This window comes from Ambystoma mexicanum, chromosome 7p (genome assembly GCF_040938575.1).
Source record: "Ambystoma mexicanum isolate Mex_15411 chromosome 7p, UKY_AmexF1_1, whole genome shotgun sequence".
Classification (NCBI taxonomy): Eukaryota; Metazoa; Chordata; class Amphibia; order Caudata; family Ambystomatidae; genus Ambystoma; species Ambystoma mexicanum.
Window position 1 is genome coordinate 946,567,124 of NC_090939.1, and position 22,813 is coordinate 946,589,936.

The window sequence follows — 22,813 nt, forward strand, 5'->3', positions numbered from 1 at the left end:
CTTTGACATTTATGTACCGCATTGCTATGCTTTTTATATACTCTGTATGCAACCGAAGCTTAAGTAACCTTGTACCTGCTGCACCTGGCTACCCCTAGGTTTTGTGCGCATTATCAAATAAACATAAACCTAAAGATTTTAGGTGTATACATCACATGTGCAGTCGGTGAGGAAATGGGGCGGGCGGTATAACAACCCAAAATGAAAGAAAGGAGATTTCCATTTGGTATAAACCAACATCATTGATTGGGTGAACAACCCACGTTGAGCAGTTTTGCATGCAATCGAGCAAGAGAATTTTTCAATAGGGTACAGTTACATATATTCACATGTGTTCATTTGTTAAAAATAGACAAAATATTGTAAATACTGTGATTGCGATGTGTTGATGGGTGCAGCATTAGTTGTATGTGACTTAATGGAGTAGAATGTATTAGGTGAAAGAGAGGGAAGGAGAAACAACACAAATTAGTCCTGTATACAGAGTTGATTAAAGTAATCTGATTGGGTACATTCAATAGTCAATTAACATTGGCTTTGTTATTAATAAGGTACCTTATATTTGAAGACGCGCTAGTGCGATCAAGGTGAAGTAGGTTTGTGAGAATTTTTTTTTTAAAGTATTAGTGTATTGTCAGATATGACAAACAAATGCACAGGGGTACCTAATCACATTGGTATATTTTGATAATACTTTGTTACGGATTGAGAAGTTTATAAACCGCGTCCCTGAATTTTAATCTTCGCAGTTGTGGCAAAGGTTATGGGACCCTCCGTGCTGCGTGTGATGATTAAAGTTGTGGCGTGATTTCAGTCAGGTAAATGAACAATGGATGTCCCCTGGTGTGCCGAGAAAAAAAGATATACATTTAAAAGCAAGGAGTCAACATGCTTGTTTACAGTCTTAACAATAAGTTTAACATCACGGCTGTCACTTGAGGTACGGGCTATACGCTCCTGTCAGTCGGCCGTGGTCTAAGGGAACATCATGAAAGTGCTTACCTTCAGGGGTCCGCCGGTCTGCGTGGCTGGTTCCTACCCGACCGCTGGTCTGGCTGCAGTTTTAATCCGGTCACTTGTGCCAGACGCGATGGCGGAAGTACACAACGGAGGTTGTGTCGGATGGCCATCTTGGAGTGGTTTCCTGTCACTTAGTTCGTAGTTAAAGTAATGTTGTGTGTATCGCGTGCTGTGAATATACTTCTCAAAAATACCTATTAGCCTAAAGCCTTGCAACCAATATTGTGCCCAATTAAAATAGATTGGATATAATTCCTATGTGTGATGATTAACAAATATACCTAATAATTCGCTGCTGTGATACGAGTCTAAAGTTGACCTCAGTTATTGTGCCATAATAAACTGACCGACGTGAGGTAATCCATTGTACACGCCCGATTGGTTCACGCGCTAATTGGAGAACCATGGACTAAGGAGTCCAAAACACAATGTTGTGACTGGTTGCTGTCATTAGGTCTATATCTCATGATCTGACACATGGGTGTCCTATGCGTTTTCTAAAAATGTCCCTCTGTTTGTACCCATTAACAATTCTATGTCATGTCATCCATTCATAGCGACGCCGAATAGCACCAATTCATGCTGCGGTGTGGATAATATCTTAATTTACTTGACAAACTAGATAAACTGCAAAAGAAAGGGTATTAATACAAAAACAGTGCAAATTTGAACTGTACAGAAGGACCGTTGTTGAACAGAATAGTACATCAATTAGAGAAAAACACCAAGTTCATGATCTGTGTTGAGTCCACAATACACAGTCCAGTATTGACAAATAAGTCTAGCTTCAAGTCTCCTTAACAGTGTAAGGTTGCACCCCAGCGGGGGTAACTTTACTTTGGCAAGTCCCACAAATCTGATATCATGTTTTTGGTCCAATTTGGTGATTTTTTTCCAAGTGATTGGCAAGTGGGAATTTAGCATCCTGACTGGATATGGAGAAGGGTTCTCTTATGTGCATTTTGAGAGGTGTGATGGTGCTGCCAATATATTTTTTGTTGCATACACAGATTATGCAATATACTGTGAATTTGGTGTTGCAGTTCAGAAAGGTTTCGATATGGTGAATTTCTCCTGGGTTAAACAAAAACTTTTTAGTTTCTAATGCGTATGAACACATTGAACAGTTTCCACATTTACGGAATCTTGAGAGTGTTTCCTGACTGAGCCAAATGGGTGGTAGTTCTTGTTGTTGCATGAATGATGGGCTCAGTACATTTTTGAGAGTGGTTCCTTTGCTGTAGGTGAAATTAGGAAAGGGATCAATCTATTTGGTAATGTCCACATCTAGATGTAATAGGTGCCAATGTCTTTTGATGTTGTAAAGTTGATGGCCATCTTTATTATATCTAGTTATGAGTCGAATCTTGTTGGGTCCTTCTTTGATGGTGCCCATTTTAGGTTGGAGTAATGCATCTCTTGTACCCACTAACCTATTTAATCGGATCTTCCACTTGTCTGCCATTGTATCCCTTTTGTAGGAATCTTGCTTGGATGCCTTTAGCTTCTGTGGCAAAGTCAGAGAGCAGTGTACAGTTGCATCGTGCTCTGATGAGTTCCCCCTTGGGGATGTTTGAGATGACTTGTTTTTTGTGACAGCTTTTTGAATGCATGATTGAATTAACTGAGGTGCTTTTTCTGAAAGTTTTGGTAATGAACCCATCCTTGGTGTTCATGATAGTGAGATTGAGAAAATCAATGCTGCTAGTGCTGAATGAGCAGGTGAATTGGATCCCCCATCTATTAGAGTTGAGCACATCTACAAATTGGAGGAGTTGTTGGTCGTTACCTGACCATAGCATTAAAATATCGTCTATATACCTTTTCCAAAGGTATATGAATTGCTTATTCGGATGTTCACAGAATACATGTACTTCAAAAAAAATGCATTAATATGTTGGCTAATGCTGGCGTGAAACTAGCACCCATTGCTATCCCGATTAGCTGCTTGTAATATGACTCGTTAAAGAGAAAGATGTTGTTTTGAAGGGCAAATAGCAAGTTCTTTAAGCATTTCTACATGTACATAGAATGAGGCTGAAGTTTGTCTGAAAATGAATTCAACACTTTGAATTGCCATGTCATGTTTGATTGACGTATATAGTGATTTAACATTAAAGTGACCATCATAAGATTGGGTTTGAATTTTAGGTCTTGAAGAATTTGAAGAACATGCATTGTGTCTTTTATGTATGCTGGTGTTGTAAGCATTGCAGGTAGCGAACATTCATTAATATAAATGGAGATCGTTTCCAATACACCTCCCCTTCCGCTGACAATAGGTCTACCTTCTGGTATGTCACTGAATTCCTTGTGAAGTTTAGGCAAGAAATATATGGTTGGTGTGGTGGGGCCATCAGTCATTAGGAATTGTTTTTCTGTATCTGATATGACAACTTTTCTATGCCATTCCTGAATAATCTGATTGATATTTTGTTGGATCTGATGCGTTGGATTTAAGGGGAGTTTTTGATAACAACCCTCCTGGTTCAGATGGCAAAGTGCCATGGAAATGTAGTCTGTTTTATTCATTAAGACCACATTCCCACCTTTATCCGCCTCCTTAATTATGAGGTCTTGATTCTGTGTGAGTGACTTGAGGGCCACTCGTTCATTTGGTTGAGATTGCAATTGTTCTGTTAATCGCGAAAATCTAGACTGATCTAGAGTTTTATGAATGTCTTTTATCACAGCTTGGCAGAAAGTATCTATTATGTTGTCATGAGAACAAATGGGTGTGAATTTGGATTTAATGCTGAGTTTGTTAATATGCAAATGTTGTTGTTCAATGTCCAAATTACTTAGCATATTTAAAAGGCTAGATTCTGATTGTGTATAATCAAGTGTCATCAAGATGTGTATTAAGCCTGGTCTGTAATGTAATGTCTGATGGTATCACCAGTGTTTCCTTAGGTTTGTACATATTGACTTGTGTTGAAATTTTTTTTTTTTGAGTTTTAATTTTCGAACAAATTTATAAATGTCTATTTGGATGTCAAAGAAGTTATTGAAGCTGGATGATACAAAAGATAGGCCTTTTATTAAGCACTGAAAGTTCAGCGGGCGAGAGTTGATGCTTAAATTGCAAACAAGATTCAACGGTTCTGGTTGCTTTGTTGCTGTTGATAGTAGGCTCTAGTGAACCTTCTTGGTGCTGCTGGGGCGTTTATGCCGGTGGGGTTCTGCCCTTGGTGCCCCTTGTATGTTTGGGGTTGTTGTATTTGTAACAGCCGGTGTTTGGAAACGCACTGTTTTTTTTTGGGTGCATTGGCGAGGAGCGCTTGCCGGTTCCCTTTTTTGTACCGCTTGATCTGTTCTAAAAAAGCGGTCAGAGGGTGTGGGGTGATATTTTCTTCACTGACATCTCCATCTTCGGAGTCTGGATTGGCTGTTTCTTCCTGAACATTTTGAGGATTTGTAGAGGTTTGAGGTTCTGTTTCACTATCGGGATCAGAGCTTGCTACTGATGAGGCTATGCTGCCTGACCTGGAGCGTGAAACTTGGCCATATTTTGGTTGATGGGTATAAACTCTGTTATCCCGATAGTCTCTGTCGAATTTCCGGTATTTGCGCAGCTTTACGTCATCTTGGTGTTTCCTTAGTATGTTATATAATGCTTGAAATTCTTGTCGATTGTGGCACTTGGTGCCTCGAACATGTTCATTTCTTCCTTTAATTTGTCTATCTCCACAACTATCCGAGCATGTTCTCGTGTTGCGTGCTCAATAAGTAGTTTGATCATATTATTAGAACTTGTGTCTAGGTTGGTTTCCCATTTGGAAATAAGGTCAATATCTTGTGGGTCTTCAAAATCTGGTAGAATTAAGATTCTCCAGCATGGGGTCTGGCAAGGATTCACATGCTCATGAATATTCCCTGTCATCAGGCCGGGAATCCTCGATAAAGAAAAAATAAGTATCAGTTTTGTTTCTGATCGGTCTTTCTCAGTAGTAACCAATCACTGGTCTCTGGGTCATACTGCCCCCAGCCAATGACTGCCCTCTCCCTAAGCCCCGCATCTGGCAGCCATCTTCAGATTTTTACTGCACGCTCAAGTGTTGGGAGTCCTCGTGTTTAGCTCTCGAGCTTTTGCTGCGTTTTCGCGCTTTTTCAGAGAATTTCTCATTTTTCGGTGGAATAGAGCCTCAAGCTCCACCATCTCTACATCAGATTAACGAGTATCCGTGTCGGATTTTTTTCTACGCCCCTCAAGGGTGAAGATTTCGTCAAGTTACGCTTCTTGGGGGTTTCCAGAAGTTTCTGCGGCCTACCCGAACATGGCCCAGGAGAAAGGAAGCACGACGCCCGGAAAGCTGTTCAGGGTTTGCCCTGGAGGCCAGCTACAGAATGTGTTCAAGGAGGATGAGCACTCGCAATGTCTCTACTGCCTTCATGAGGACAAAACGTACATGGAGAAGGACTGTGCGTTTTGCAGGAACATGTCGGAACGGACCATCAGGGACCGACACCTTCGTGTCTCCAACTGGCTGGAAGGAAGGAGTCCGTCAGATGAGAAGAAGTCCGAGCGGTCTTCTAAGTCCTGTGAGGGTGCCCCGGCGACGGGGGCCCAACAGAAGCCAAAGCACCGGGAGCGCCAACGCTCTGGTTCGGGGAAGAGGAAATCCGAGAGCCCGGGTAAGCTTCTGGAGAAGCCCCAGTTGATCTCGAAGGATTCGGCCAAGGGGAGCGAGGCAGTGACCCTCCCCCCCCAAGGTGAAGGCCTCAAGCACGCCTAAGGCAGTGAAGGCATTGATTCACCCGGCCAAGGCCTCTATCAAGGAAGTTGCGGCGGCCCTGGCGCAGCCTGAGGAGGCTACACCAGTGGAGGTGACCTCGGGGGCCCAGAGTCTCCCTGCCTCCACGGAGGGAAGCCTCCTTCAGACCCATCGAGAAGACCCCGGCGGAAAAAGGGGGGGGGGCGGTGGCCATTGTGGACACGGACACAGCATCCGAGGAGGAGCTGGTAGAAGTCTTAGAGGGCCTCGAGGAGGGCGTCGGAAGAGGCCCGTCCCCACGGGAGGGATCCCGACGAGGGTGACTGAGAGTGACGGCGGCACCGTCTAGGGTCCTAGTCGCCCGTTGCTTCCGGAGCCACAGGATAACTCGGCGGCCATTTTGTTGGCAATACAATCCTTATGTTCAGAGATGAGGACGAGATTGCCCTTACCACCGATGGAGGATCCGGAACCAGGCTCGACGGAGGAGCCAGAGCCGGGCCCGGCGGGAAGCCCCCCTAACAAGAAAAGATGGATCCATCCAGCCCCGCCTTCTCAGCCCTCGCGGCCTGCTCGGCCTTTAACCACGTCCCCCGTCCCTGGGGATGACACGGGTACGGACACGGCCACGACGGGTACCGACGATGGCGGTGACGACGGGACGGAGCTCCCATCGCCAGCCCGGGCCTCCCCGTCCGACGAGATCGGATCTTTCCATGCAATGATCGCCAGTGCATCCAAGCTTTTTCAGCTCTGCCCCGAAGAGAAGAAGGAAGGGTTCCTTTACCAACGGCGCGAGGCCAAGAGGAAGGCAGTCCTCGCCGTGCCTCTGCTGGATGACATCTGGGACGAGGGTCTCACCCTTCTCAAGAACCAGTCTACGACGCCTTCCAAGAGGGATCGGTACGAGAAGTACCGGTTCCCCGTCGGGGCCCCTTTGTGCCTTAGGGCACAACCTACCCCTGACTCCCTCGTCTCAGCAGCGGCCAAGAAGAAAGCGGGAGGGGGGGCATCAGCCTCAACGTCAACTTCCCCGCCTGACGGCGAAGGAAAGAAGCTGGACGCAATGGGACGAGTTATCTCGTCAGCGGCAACGATTAAGGCGGCCAACGCCCTCGCGATCGTGGCCCGCTACGACAGGGAGTTATGGTACAAGATCGCCCCCCCTGTTGATGACAAGAGGGCCGAGGCCCTGGAGATCTTGCAAGAAGGCGAAGTGGCGTCGGACCACGCCATTACGGTGGCAATGGACATTGCCGATACCGGTTTCCGCCAGCTAGGCAACAGCGTTTGCCTTAGACGAGGGTGGCTCAAGGCGACGGATTTCCGCCAGGATGTACAAGCCAAGGTTTTGGACATGCCGTTCGACAGGAACAACCTATTTGGGGAAACGGTGGGTGAGTCCCTCCAAGCCATCAAGGTGGACACGGAGACTGCTAGGGCCCTAGGTGTTCTCCGGCAGCCAAGGCTGTCCTTTCGGAGCACCGGAGGCAAGCAGGGTGCCTCCAAGGGATTCGGCGGTGGCTCCTCTACGTACCGCCAAGCGGCCCGCTCCTCATCGCAGGAAGCCTATAGAGCACGAGGCAAGTTGGGTGGGCCCTGCCGTCGTCGCTAGGGAGGCCAAGGCGGCAAGGCGTCCTCCAAGCAAGATTAAACCGACAGCGGTGTTGGGCCCCCACTGAAGCACCCCGGTGGGAGGCCGGCTGGCGAAGTTAGTCAGCGTGTGGGAGTCCATCTCCACCGACCGTTGGGTGCTGGACGCCCTGGCCCAGGGGCACGCCCTCGAATTTGTAAAAGTGCCCCCGCATTCCACCCATGGCCAGGAAGGAAAATCACGTCCCTCAACTGCTATTGGAGGTAAGGGCGTTGCTCAAAAAAGGTGCCATTGAGCTCGTCCCGAAGAGGCTCCGGGGCTCCGGAGTATACTCAAGGTACTTCCTCGTGAAAAAGAAGACAAGAGGATGGCGCCCCATCCTGGACCTGCGACGACTGAACAAGTACATCAAGGCACAGAAGTTCCGGATGGTCGCCCTTCAGCGCGTGCTGGGATAGCTGGAGGAGGGCGATTTCCTGTCGTTGGATTTGGAGGATGCGTACTTCCACATCCCCATTCTGAAAGGACACCGAAAGTTCCTCAGGTTCGTGGTCCAAGGACGGCACTACCAGTTCAAGGCCCTCCCGTTCGGATTGAAGTCGGCTCCCAGGGTGTTAACCAAGTGCCTCGCACCGTTGGCGGCGCGGCTGCGCCTGCAGGGGATCCACATCTACCCCTACCTGGACGACTGGCTCATCCGAGCAAGGACAAGAGAGCTCGCTGTAGACCACACAGCAAAGACCGTCCAGCTGCTCACGGACCTGGGATTCTCCATCAACTTTCCCAAATCCCACCTGGTCCCGTCGCAAGTCGCACTGTTTCTGGGAGCCAAGCTCGACACAGTGGCTCGTCTGGCCTCGCCGTCGGAGGAAAGGACGAAGGCCATCCTGGGCAAGGTGCAGCGTCTGCTGGCCACGGACGTGGCCAGGGTGAGGTCCATCAAGTCCCTCCTCGAGATGTCGTCCTGCATATATCTCGTGCACCTGTGCAGGCTTCGGAAGCGCCCTCTGCAAAAGTTCCTCGACTCCCGCTGGATCCAAGCGACGGGCAGCTTCGAGGACAGGATCCCGCTGAATGAGACCTTCTGACGAGCGATCCGGTGGTGGGGCACCCGTGCTCATCTGACGGCGGGCACAGACTTTCAGACCCCATCCCACCAGATAACTGACGACGGATGCCTCCCTGGAAGGGTGGGGAGCGCACACCGGGGAACTTCACGCAAGAGGCCTTTGGCTCCCGGAGGAGAAGAAGCTCCATCATCCTGGAGCTCCGTGCAGTGTTCTGGGCCCTCGGGTCCTTTCTCCCATCCCTCAAGGGCAAGGTGATAAGAATCTTCACCAACAACACCACCATGATGTTCTACATCCGGAAGCAGGGAGGAGCCAGATCCCCAGCCCTCTCCAAGGAAGCCCAGGATCTGTGGCATTGGGCCGTCGCCCAAGGGATGTTTCTGGTGCCCTATCATCTGGCAGGGATAAAGAACACCATCACCGACTCACTCAGCAGGGAGCTGCGCTCGTGCCACGAGTGGGAACTACGTCAGGATCAAGTGGATCGACTCTTCCGACGATGGGGGGGGGGAACACAGATCGACAAGTTCGCGATGAAATCCAAGTGCCGGAGGTTCGTCAGCAGGTTTCCTCAGCCGAGGAGCATGGGCGATGCTTTCTCGTTCCCCTGGGACGGCCTGTTCCTATATACTTTCCCTCCGTTGCCATTGCTGCTCTGACTCAACCAGCTAAAGAGGTCCCGGTGCAGGATGATCCTAGTCGCACCGACGTGGCCAAGGCAGATCTGGTTCCCGGACCTTCTGGACTTGTCGGCGTCCCCACCGGTCAAGCTGCCGACGGACGCGGATCTTCTCTCCAGAGCAGGAGGCGCCATACTTTATCGCAACCCGGAGTCTCTGAACTTGCAGGCCTGGCTCCTGCAGCACTAGAGTTTGGAGGGTACGATATCCCGGCTGACTGCAGAGAGGTCCTTGCAAAAGCCAGGGCGTCCTTAACTCTCAAGTGCTACGGACATAAGTGGAAGAGGTTCTCTGTCTGGTGCCGTGCACAGAAGATTAACCCTCTATGGATTACGGCCCCTCAAGTGCTGCTGTACCTGCTGTCGCTGGCCAAGGCTGGACTGGCTCACGCCTTCATTAAGATACATCTGTCTTCGATCTCCCGATACACCAGAACCACAGGACGGGCGTCCATCACCTGGTGAAGGAATTTATGAAGGGACGGTTCGATCGTTCCCGCTGGTGAAGGCCCCTGCCCGGGCGTGGGAACTCAACGTGGTGCTGACCAGGCTCATAGGGGCGCCATTCGAGCCACTGCATTCGGCACGTTTAAGTTCCTTTCGTGGAAGACTGTTTCTTTTGGCCATCACCTCCGCACGGCGAGTGGGAGAGATCCAGGCCCTATCCTGCAAGCCTCCATTCTTGACTTTTCACGACACGAGGGTGGTGCTCTTTTATGCCCAAGGTGCCGTCGGACTTCCACCTCAACGAGCCCATGGTGTTACCTGTTTTCTTCTCGTCGCCTTCGTCACCGGCAGAGACGACTTTGCACTCGCTGGATGTGGCTAGAGTGCTGTAGTTCTACGTGGACCGCACGAGTTTTCGGGAAGACATCACAGATTTTTGTGAACTTTGGACCTGTGAACCAAGGGAAGCCTCTCTCGAAGGCTTCCATTTCCAGATGGCTCTCCGGCTGCATCACGCACTGTCATCGGTTGGCAAACCGACCGTTGCCTGGCGGTCCAAGAGCCCATTCGACCAGAGCTATCGTTGCTACTATGGCATTCTTGTCTGGTGTGCCCCTGCTGGACATCTGCAGGGGTGCTACGTGGAGGTCGACGCGCACCTTCATGAGATTCTACTGCGTCAACCGGGATTCCAGGGAAGAGTCCAGCGTCGGCCAAGCGGTGCTGCGCAACCTGTTCCCCTAAGGTGAGCCTGGTGAGGAGGTAAGAACTGCTTAATGTTGAGTTTTGATGTAATGCTTAATGTTGAGCCATTTTTCCACCTCCCGTTGGTTGTGCATGTGTGTACTGCTATGTATTCTTATATTCATGAGCATGTGAATCCATGCCAGAACCCATGCTGGAGAAGGAAGAAGTTACTTACCTGTAACTGTTGTTCTCCAGCATGGGTCTGGCATAGATTCACATGCGAACCCTCCCTCCTGCCCCTCTACGGCTCTTGACTTGGTCATACTGCCACTTTGCGTGCTACCAAATCTGAAGATGGCTGCCAGAGGCGGGGCTTAGGGAAAGGGCAGTCATTGGCTGGGGGCACTATGACCCAGAGACCAGTGATTGGTTATTACTGAGAAAGACAGATTAGAAACGAAACTGATACTGATATTTTCTTTACCGAGCATTCCCAGCCTGACTGGGAATATTCATGAGCATGTGAATCCATGCCAGACCCATGCTGGAGAACAGTTACAGGTAAGTAACTTGTTCTGTATTTTTGCTGCCGACAATTCATCAGAGCCTTTGTCTCACGACGATTCGGCGACTATCCAAAGTAGCATTGGAAGAATCGCAGCGGCGGTGGGTCTTATCCCGTTCCCGCCGAAGGTTCTGAGTCAATCCGCGGAAAAGTTTTCGGTGGATTGGATTCCCGATTCCGATGGGGCTTACGTAGATAGTCAAGAGACTCTCTCCGACACCCTTAGAGGTTCCTGTCGACGCCAAGGTGCAGAGAATGTCACTTCACGTCGCGCCGGCCCGTTTGGTCCTCTAAATGGACTACAGAAAAATTCGAAGGTTGTATGGATCGCCTGGAGGGGATTATCGTTTCTTCCGATCATCTGCCCCTGAAAAAAAAGCAAGGGTAGACCCTAACCCCCAAGTTCAAGTAGATCAGTCTCCAACAAGGTGACGTGATCCATATGGATACTTATAGAGATATCTATAATGAAGAAGCTTCCTTTCTCAAACTATGAGGAAGATCAACAGGACATGACGGACAACTGGGAGGAAATCCAGCAGGAGGGTGAAAACCCTTGGACACAACAAGATCAGGATCAGGATGACCAAATGGCTTTCAACTCCATGTTGAAAAAAGCAGCAGAATTCTTCAAAATTGGCACTCAAGAGGCGGTAGCGGAGCTGGATTTCGTGGAGGATATTATTAAAGAAAAACCTCTGGCGAGTCAATCCATCCCCCTCCTTAACTCTGTCAGACGGGTAGCTCCCTCTTTGGTCACACCTGCTCAGACACGGGCGGTGAACCAGAGAGTCGAAAAATTATTTCGGCCTTCCCCTACCAACCCTCTGTATATCAAAGGGCACGCCATCCCAGATTCACTGGTAGTGACTACCACTTGAAAGAGGGCAGGGATACCCCTTGCCGCGGGAGAATCACCACCGGACAAGAGTCTAAAAGGTTGTATGCCCTGGGCAAGCGTGTCACATCAGCAGCTGCATACACCATTCGGGTTGCTAATAATACTACGCTATTAGAAAGCTATGCTGATGCCCAATGGAACTTACTCCAAGAAGACCTCCAGGAGGTTCCTGAACCCGCTAGAACAAAGCTTCTCGCCGTTGTTTCGGAGGGAAAACTGGTTAACCAAAATGTGGTGAAGAACACCCTGGACACTGCAGAAACAGCAGGCAGGTCTCTTGCACAAGGTACTCTTCTGAAAAGACCCGCATGGCTGCGTACATCGGGCTTCAGACCTGAGATTCAGGCCTCCCTCATTAATAAACCCATTGAGGAGACTAACCTCTTCGGGAAAGCACTGGATGAAGCGTTGGAGACGGCCAAGAAGGAGCACGAGACTATTAGGTCTTTGCACCAGATTACACAAAAACTCTCCCCCCAGAGGGGTAATAATTCTCGGCGGTCCTTTCGAGGACAAGCCCGTGCCGGTCAGAACAACTACAGCACGGGTAACTTCAACACGAATCAAGCATCCGGAAGCCCTACTTACTACCCCCCAAGGGGTCAGAAACGAGGCAAAGGTAGAACCAGAGGCCCCAATCCCAGAGGAGCCACAGCCTCTGGTCAGAAATGACCACCAAGTCACGGGCCCCTCCCATGTCGCCCCAGTCGGGGGGGCGATTAACATCTTTCCTCAAGGCATGGGAGGGGATAACTTGCGACCAGTGGGTTTTAAAGACTGTCGCCCACAGTTATTGCGTGGAATTTGCCCGACCTCCACAGTTCAGACCGTCGCGCTCACAGCGCCTTTCACCGGACCATCTGGAGATCCTGATCCAAAAGGTGGAAGCACTGCTGGGAAAGGACGCCATAGAAGCCGTCCCGATTCTTCAGGTAAACTAGGGTATTTATTCAGTGTACTTCCTTGTACCCAAAAAGGATCTCACCATGCGCCCTGTTCTGAATCTGCACCCAGCGAACAAGTTTATAAAACCCTAGAAGTTTCGCATGGTAACACTGCAGGAGGTGATCCCATTGTTGAAACAGGGGGACTTCATGGCAACATTGGATATGAAAGATGCATACTTTCATATTTCAATGTTGCCAGCGCACAGAAAATACCTAAGGTTCATGATCCAGGACAAACACTACCAGTTCAAAGTACTCCCCTTCGGCATCGCCTCGGCGCCAATGGTGTTTACCGAAGTCCTGGCAGTGGCAGCAGCACACCTGCGCAGACTATCGGTCCCAGTTTACCCTTACTTCGACGACTGGCTCAGTACAGGGGACTTGTTCGACGTTTTGTCTTTCGAACACCCAAAAAACAGTAGATCTCCTCTTGAAGCTGGGTTTTTCAATCCACGAAAAGAAATCCAGCTTAGTCCCCAGCCAAGTAAAACAATTTCTGGGAGCGCCAATTCAGACGGAAGACGGCCTTGTCTTCCCCTCCAGCGAGAGGGTTCAGAACATGCTCTCTCAGATTCCTAAATATGTAGCCATTCGGGAGTTGACGGTACGCAAAGCGATGCGTTTGCTAGGGATGATGGCGTCATGTATATACTTGGTTCAGCACGCGCGGCTACGCATGCATCCCATGCAAGAGTGGCTCAACAACCAGTGGTGTCAGGCCAGCGGACAATGGGAAGATCTGTTAGTTGTCTCGCCAGCCCTCGTTCTCTCTCTGCAGTGGTGGTCAAGGGAAAACCTCTTGAAGGGGAAGACCTTCACCACCCCTGCAGTGGAAGCCAGTCTCACCAGACGCATCTCTCACGGGGTGGGGGGGGCTCACCTGCTTCAGCAGACAGCACAGAGTGTGGTCCCCTCAAGTAGCATCCAACCATATAAACTTACTGTAGCTACTAGCGGTGTTCAAAGCGTTGAGAGCCTTTCAGGTGCAAATGCAAGGGAAGACAGTGCTGATCCTAACCGACAGCACTAGAGCAATGTATTACCTGAACAAACAGGGGGGCACTCACTCTCCAGGGCTATCCAATCTGTCCCAAAACATTTGGATATGGGCGCTCAAACACAAGATGTTTTTGTTGTCCCATCATGTTCCAGGGGAACTCAATCTTCTGGCAGACATACTCAGCAGAGATTTTCCTCTGCCAGAAGAATACGAATGGCGGCTGCACGAAGACATTGTGTCCAACGACTTCGTAGAATGGGGTTTTCCAGAGATTGACCTGTTCGCTACTCAGGAGAACCCCCAATGCCAAGACTATGCCTCCAGGTACCCCAGAACCAATCCAAGGGGAACGGACTCTGGATAACTTGGTCGAGGAAATTTGACGACGCTGCCCCCACCCCACCCACTCCCCTTCTCAACAAGATGGTGCACAAGATGCACCAGGAACCAGTTACCATGATACTGGTGGCCCCCATGTGGCCCGCTAACCCTGGTTCGCTCACCTGATGGATGTGTCCCTCTCCCCACCAGTCAAACTGCCCTGCCCATACAACATGTTGTCTCAGGACAGGGGGGGGGGGGGGGGGAAGAGTCCCTCCATCCATGCCCACAAACTCTTAACTTAGCAGCTTGGCTCCTGAGATCATAGAGTTTGGACACCTGCAACTCCCTCAGAGATGCATGGGCATACTCAGGGAAACGAGAAAGCCTAATACACGTTATTGCTATGCCAGCAAATGGAAACGGTTTGTCATCTGGTGCAATTCCAAGGGCGTCAATCCCATCGATTGCTCACCCTCACACATTGTGTTGTATCTAACCCACCTGTTGGACTCTGGGTTAGTCTTCAATTCCCTAATGGTTCATTTGGCTGCTCTGACAGCCTACACCACATCACAAAAACGTATCGTGGTGGAAGATACCAGTAATTAAAGTCTTTATGGAAGGGGTTAAGAGGATTTATCCTCCCATCTCTCATCCAGCCCCTGGATGGGATCTGAATGTGGTTTTGACCAGGCTCATGCAAGCTCCCTTTGAGCCTATGCATAAAGCAAGTCTGAAAGATCTGACTTATAAGACAGCCTTCCTAGTGGCTATCACTTCTATCAGAAGGGTTAGCTAACTACAGGCTTACGTTTTAGACCCCTTTGTTACAGTCCACAAAGAGTAGGTAGTTTTGCGCACACATCCCAGGTTTGCGCCGAAATCGATTTCAAAGTTCCATGCGAAACCAGTCAATCGAACTACCCAAGTTCTTCCAGAACCCTACCAACATGGCCGAAAGAAGCCTTCACACACTAGACGTGCGCAGGGCAGTCATGTTTTACCTGGAAAGAACTAAACCACTGAGGAGAACTAAACAATTCTTCGTTTCTGTGGCAGCTGGTAGAGAAGGGGATCCTGTCTCTAAATCAGCGATCTCAAGGTGGATTGTCAAATGCATCACACTATGTTACACTCTTGGGAAGAGGGACCTGCCCTTCAAGCCTAGATCACACTCTACTCGAGGCACTGGGGCATCCATAGCATTCATTACAAATGTTCCCCTAGAGTCCATTTGCAAAGTTCTGTACACACCTTTACAAAATACTATTGCCCAGACACTCGTTCTAGGTCTGATTCTCAGGTGGGACAAGCAGTACTAAGACCTCTTTTCTCTACTGTTCCTTCTCACAACCCAACTCCGAGTACTGCTCGCTAGTCTATGCACAGCATGTGATTCTAAGCAGATTTACATGCATCAGAAGTCATGCATTACTCACCGTAATAGCATTTCTGATGATTGTATCTGCTTAGATTCATATGCGCCCTCCCTACCTCCCCGCTCGGGGTGGAAGGAACATAGACATCTTACTACTTTTCTCTCTTTATGTACTCACTCACTATAGCCTTGGGCTCCTTCATGGCAGAAAAAATACAATCGAAGGGACCTTGGCGCGTGAGGGATTTTGGGTACTGCATACGTCACAAAGGGATAGTGTTACAGACACGCCTATGGCAACGTCCCCTTTCGGTCCCAGAAAGACAAGATGCAGTTACCACTGGATGTCGGACCATATGCAAAGCATGTGAATCTAAGCAGATACAATCGTCAGAAATGCTATTATGGTGAGTAATGCATGTCATTTTAGGTGTATACATCACATGTGCAGTCGGTGATGAAATGGGGCGGGCGGTATAACAACCCAAAATGAAAGCAAGGAGACTTCCATTTGGTATAAACCAACATCATTGATTGCGCGTCTTCAAATATAAGGTACCTTATTAATAACAAACCCAATGTTAATCGACTATTGAATGTACCCAATCAGATTACTTTAATCAACTCCGTATACAGGTCTAATTTAAGTGCCACTGTGTTTCTCCTTCCCTCCCTCTTTCTCCTATGTACATTCTACTCCATTAATTTGCATACAAGAAATTGTGCTATGCTGCGCCCATCAACACATCGCAATCATGGTATTTACAATATTTTGTCTATTTTTAACAAATGACCACATGTGAATATATGTAACTGTACCCTATTGAAACATTTTCTCTTGTTTGATTGCATGCAAAATTGCTCAATGTGGGTTGTACACCCAATCAATGATGTTGGTTTATACCAAATGGAAATCTCCTCCTTTTTTTCATATTGGGTTGTTATACCACCCGCCCCATTTCCTCACCGACTGCACATGTGATGTATACAATTAAAATCTTTTATTATTTTTTAAAGTCATTAATTTTTCTTTTGATTTGCTTTGGTTTTTGATCATAACTGATTCGGGATACCAATAACTTATTTGATATGTATCAGCCTCAGAGGAAGAGCAAGGATTGCTCGAAACACGTGTCAGGCTGTTCAAAGATTATTAGAACAATAGAATTTACAAATATTCATAAGCGGGGCAAATACTTTCAGATGGCAAGAGAAGTCATTCAATTCAATAGGCTAAGCCAAAGTCAATATGCCAAAGTCTTTGTATAGGATGCAACACTTCAGGTAGGTAAATGAAAAAGTCTTTGCACAAGTTCTTAGGAGTCTTTAAGAAAAAGAAGAATCAAATCTAGGGCCACAAGCTGATTAGACTTGTGAGTTGCAGAAGTTACAGGCACTTACACAGAAAGAGGTAAGTTCTCTTAGGCTAGTTTACAGTGCCTTAGTAAAAAGAGAAAGATGCAGCTGGAGTACAGCTCTGCAGATCTCACTGTTCCTGGGCCTCAGTCGTGGGGACAAGAGGATGTCGAGGGACTCCTGCACTGTCAAAGCTGGCAACTGGCAAACTTTACTTTCAGAGGCAGTTTCGCGTTTCAGCTCCTTGCGGTACAGCAAATAGCAATAAGCGTGGTTCCTGGCTGTCAAGATGGACTTCCCTCACATCTGAGGTCCTGCACTTGACTGAGGGGATGGAGGGGGGGCAGTCAGGCTTGGTCAGTCCTGCTTCGTGGGAATCGGGAGGATCTTCCAAAAGCTTTAGGCCAGCTTACAAGCAACGCACACAATCTGGTGTCCCTCTCCCTGGCTCTACGGTTTCCTGCAGCCACTCTGAGGAAATTCAACCAGCTCTGAGATGGGTGTCCGGGATGCTTACTAGGGAGTTGAACTACCATGATTTCCCCCGATCCCAAACTGTTCACAGATCCGGTAACATTAAATCGCGGGAGCCATGTTTTTCAAGATGGCGCCTGACACTCCTTTGTAAAACGGTTCCTGGTCCTCTTTCACCATGTCTTTGTAGAAAGGTCCCTCAAGTCTTTCTATGCGTGCCAAACCAGGTTTGGTCTCTTTGTTCATTCGCCTTTAGCGGGCTTCAGGAGTGAAAACCTCCTCTGGCGACCGAGTGTATGGGGTGGGCAGGAAGTGAGGGATGTGCCCGAAACTCCCTGTGCTTTGTCTCCTAGGAGACCCAAATGCACTCAGGCATGATTTGCTGGCTGTCCAGCAAGAACAGCCACCCTGCTGGGTGAGTGGCAGCTAGGCTCGAATGAATGGGAGAGAACTGAATAAAAGGCGAGTCCTTTGGCTTGGAAGGCAGTCTACCACTGGATGAAGGAACCAAAGAAGAGCTTGCAAAGTACAGCTGCTGCAACTCCTGGACCGTTAGTTTGCCCGGTAAAGCCCTGCTGCAGGTCTGAATTGCTAAATTCGCATTGACGGAGAAGCCCTGCAAAGGACGACTTCTCCCTTTGAGTTGGTAGGACAATCCACTCCGAAGTAAGCCACCTGGACACTGATCACGGAGCTGGTTGAATTTCCTCAGTGCTGCAGGAAACGGAATAACCAGGGAGAGGGACACCAGTTTGTGTTTACTACAGCTACTGAAGATTTTCCAGTGCAGCTTATTGACCAGCCCCAGTGCAGTGCAGGAGTCCCCCGACATCCTCCCTCTTGTCCCCACGACTGAGGCTCAGGAACAGCGAGATCTGCAGGAACTGCCAGGAACAGAAGTCTTCAGCTGCATCTTTTTCTTCATTTGTAAGGTACTGTGAAACGAGACTGAGAGTACTTACCTCTCACGTGAAAGTGCTTGAAACTTTCGCAACTAGCAGGCATAATCCGCTTGTGACCCATCATATAATTCTTCTTGTTACAAACTACGTCTCTGAATTTCTTCAGAGACTTTACCGTTTACTTACTAGACATTTTTATCCTATCCAAGTCTTTAAGCCCATTGACTTTTGCTTAACCTATTGAATTGACTGCTGGTGTAGTCAAAGTATCTGCACTGTCTAAGAAACTTGTAATTCTTTTATGTTATGAAACTGTTCCTTTTTGCTCCTCCTTCAAAGTAGTCTCTATGCCACAGAAACGTAACGAGTATAGTACTGAAATATATTTTTGTGCAATATTTAACTGCCTCCTTCTAGTGAATGTTTTATAACTGACGGTTAAACACTTATAAATGTATTCAACAAAGAAACCTTGAGTGTAAGAGTTTATTTGAACACCTGTGATTGTAGACCTCTGTGTAACCTCATTACAGCTGACATTCCATCTTGAGATAAGCCTGGCTGCTCAGCTCTGCTACCAAAAACTCGGTAGTACAGACTTATACCAAAGGTTGGTTTTGCTTGCACCTGTAGTCAGTTGTGTCGTGGTCCCAAAGGGTACTGCATACAAGCTCTGCCTAACAGGGAGCCCTGCTCTGGCCAGGAGAAGGACGTTCCCCCCCTTCCTTTGTTTCTACTATCATGTGTTTATTTATTCTGTCACAATACAGTGGCAGAACCCTAGGCATGTGTTTTATTGGTGTTTCTTCCTCCATAATGTTGCGCGCGTCCCTAATGCTTCACTTAAAACCTACTGCTATGCTGCACGTGCTTCAAAAATACAGATCAACCCACTTTTTACCCCTCGCCCCCTTACTTTTTCACACTTGGATTTCACCCCCACACTCTGTTAGGCAAAGCGTGAATGCAGTACCCTCTGGGAACACTACAAACAACTATGACTACAGGTATAGTCAACCCAACCTTTGGTATAAGTCTGTACCACAGTTTTTGGTAGCGAGCTGAGCAGCCAGGCTTATTTCAAGAGTGAATTTGAGCAGTAAAAGTAGTTACACAGAAGACTTTCGATCACAGCGGTTCAAGTAGACACTTATACTCAAGGTTTCTTGGTAAAGCACTTAAGGGAAGCAAACCCGGGCTTACCGATGCCGCCTTGCTACTAGATTAGCAATGCTTCCTGGGCTAAACTGCAAAGGACGCACAAACTCCTGCCTGCCCCGCATACAAACGGCCACGTAGACAGCCGGTTGCCCCAACTTGGGCAAGGTTATGCATATGAAAGGATGACGTATTGGAAATGTACCGGAAGTATCGTAAAGCTCCTGAGTTGGACATGGACACGGAGGCGCCCATACACCCCACCTGATTAGAAATACGGAAATTTGCGCCCCACTTCAAGACAGGAAGGCCAACTAACCAACCCACTAACAGCTTCTCCCTCTAAATACACCTCTCAAATTCCAACCAAACACCACCGCAAACTTGCAATGCAGCAATCCGCACAAACTTCACCACACTGCAACAACAAAACAAAATGCACATAGACCCGCACAACAGCACACGACTTCCGGCAGTATAACACCCCAAACCCAGTCAACAGAATTATGTGCTGAGGCCGCCAACAGCACATCACTGCTCTCTTGCACTTCTCCAGCTCATCCCCCCCCCCCTTTTCTTTCAGAACCGCCAGAGCGCCAGGGTTCCACTCCGGTGGCGATAGTGCACGGTACAAATATCCTTTAACATTAACCTTAATTTATTACACATTCATTTAGAAAACATTTCACTAGAAGGAGGCAACTTAATATTATAAAACAATACACTTGAATACAAAACTCCGGATTTTTAGACTGTTTGAGCTTCCCTGAAATAGGAGTCAAATGGCAGTTCAGTTACTTAGAAGTGAGCAAAACGGACAAGGTAAGTAGAATAGATCACATACTTGTTAGACAGCGCAAATAGTTTCAGTTCACCAGAAGAGTTCAATTCAAGTCAATAGGCCAGGCCAAAGCCAATGGGCTAGTGTTCTGGATAGGAAAGAGCAGTTCTGGTATCAAACGGTAAAGTCTTTGCAAAAGTTCTCAGAAGTAGTTTAGGCGAAAAAGAATTGTATGTCAAATTACAAGCTGATTAGGCCTGCAAGTTGGTAAAGTTTCACCAACTTTCACAGCGAGAGTGGCGTTCTCTCAATCTGGCTGGCACAGTGCCTTAGAATGAAGAACAAAATCCAGCTGAAGACGTTGGTTCCTGGCAGGTCCTGCAGATCTCACTGTTCCTGAGCCTCAGTTTTAGGGACAAGAGGGAGGACGTCGAGGGACTCCTGCACTGCATGGGGTCGTCGGAAAAAGCAAACAAGATGGAGTCACTTCAGTTCCAGTCACTCTCCTTTTAAACCGTTTTCTCCCATTTAATTCCAGCGTAGCTGTCACTCACCCAGCAGGGTGGCTGTCCTTGCCGGAGAAGTCAGCCAGCCAATCACGCCAGAGTGCATTTGGGTCTCCTAGAAGACTAAGCAAAGGGAGTTTCGGGCACCTGCCTCACTTCCTGGCCACCCCAGACACTCGGACACCAGATGTGGTCTTCAGTCCTGAAGCCCGCTAAAGGCATACGAACAAAGGGACCAAACCTGGTTTGGCACGCAGAGTTAATCTCCTGAAGGACCTTTCCACAAAGAAATGGCGAAAAAAGAATATTTAGAAAAATGGCACCCTTGGGTGCTTTACCGTGGCTGCGAATGCAGCCTGCGGTAAATTCATACCACAATAGTTAAACGTAAACCAATGCCACCAGCCATTTAGTGAGGAAAGAGTAACATAACATTTTTTTACATGAGAAGCTAGACAAAGGGGATACTAGGTAAACCCCTCCAGCACCCTATTGTAAGATAGTTTGTGCTGGGTCTAGAAAGTTGCGTATGGAAGTAAAGTCAATTTCACTTTACTGCTCTGGGAAACTGTAGTTTATCCCAGAGAAGGTATTTAAACCTGGGGAAATCTGAAAGATTTCCATGTGTCACTGCACTGAAGGTGCTGTGTGACACAATGTAAAAGATGATGCCTATGGAGTTAGTCAGACTCCACAACCAAAAGAAACACAGGGTACCAAATCACATTAAAATACTTGAGAGAGTGGGGTAAAAGGGTCTCACTTTCTCCAGGTTAAGTACTCAAAATCCAGCAAAGTTGCTGGGGGTCTCTAAGGTGGAGGGAATTAGCACATTTCTGAGAATTCTCCCTAACAGCTACCGTATAGTCAGGTGGTACAGCCTTGTATTAAGAGTGGAGTCTTGTACTGTCTCAGTGGAATGATTTTGCTAAACCCTTACTTAGTTGGACTTGAGAAAAACTCTCCTAACAAATATTAATGCAGGGTATCCTGAAAATCCAAGTTTCTGGCCCTCGAGGCCTAGAGTTCGACTAGCCTGCATGATCACACTTCACTTATGTGCCTTCAAAAGCTTTGACTCGGAACGCACCTTGTTTTTAAAAAAATATTCTTTTTCTGATTAACAGAAGGAAGGAAAATGTAAAATGAAACTATACAAGTCTTTAATTTACCATTTGGAAACTGTTTGCAAACCTAATTATGCTTATTTCATTTTTGTTTTATTATTTTTCAATGTGACTGCATAGCAGAAGTGCAGTAGAATGGCATTACTTGTAAATTGTGCCTGAAGTCTGGTTGTAATAGTCTGTCTTTTTGCTAGGTTGGTCAAGAGTTGGAAGTTCGGCCGGGCATAGTCTCCAAGGACAGTGAGGGGAAACTGATGTGCAAGCCAATTTTCTCCAAAATTGTCTCCCTTTTTGCTGAACATAATGACCTTCAATATGCTGCTCCAGGAGGCCTTATTGGTAAGGATGATGAATGCTTTGTCTTTCTAGATTATCAATGAACTGAATAAAACTTTAGCATCCATAAAACCTTTCCGCGGGTTATGTGTGCATGATATCTATAAACACAGTACATTTTATTGTTTACAATGGGAGCATGTAAAATTCCTTTTGGGATTTTGTTAGGTAAGATTTTCATCATCATGATAAATCCTCCTGACCTGTCAACCCCAGAACGTTTTGCTTCGACTTGGTAATTATTTTACCTTGTCCCTAGGTGAGTATGAATCTTTGTCCCCTCCCACCTAGTCTTTTACTCTTATTATGGGTGACATTTGTATGTCTCTACGTAGTGTATGGTTGGAGTTATAGTTTCCTACAACATTTGGCGTTAGGCTGGGTTGCCCCTTTGGGCTCCCTTTAATGTACTTGGGTTTCTGATGTTTGTTAATCTGCTTAGAATCACATGCTGTGCATAGGTCCGACATCCAGTGGTCACTGCGGAGTATTGCATTTTGTTTTTCGTAGTCGAAAAGGGGACGTCGACAAGGCGTGTCTGTAACACTATCCCTATAGTGACGTGCATTGTACCCACAATCCCTCACGCGTCGAGGTCCCTCAGATTGTTTTTTTCCACCCAGTTTCTGGTCGCCTTTCGCGGAGCTCCTAGAGAGACATTGCTAATACTTGCCACGGACCTCGGTCCTTTGTTATACTTAATATATTATTAACGATCCCTCCCCTCGACGTTAGCTGTGAAGCTGTTTCTCCGCCGAACAGATTTTCGACGGAGAGGAAGAGCGGAGGAGATCCTTCGGCGCTGCCGAACACGTGGCCTGGCCTCGACGGCCAACATACAGTAGG

The 22,813-nt window shown here is 47.8% G+C and overlaps 1 protein-coding gene across 1 annotated transcript in view; it reads left to right on the forward strand.

The window, feature by feature from the left end:
• Positions 1 to 22,813, forward strand: part of EIF2S3 (eukaryotic translation initiation factor 2 subunit gamma) — a 339,722-nt gene that overhangs the window by 221,220 nt on the left and 95,689 nt on the right. Inside the window, exon 9 of the mRNA XM_069637284.1 lies at positions 21,826 to 21,970. Coding sequence (XP_069493385.1) covers positions 21,826 to 21,970 — 145 coding nt within the window. The remainder of the gene's footprint in view (positions 1 to 21,825; positions 21,971 to 22,813) is intronic.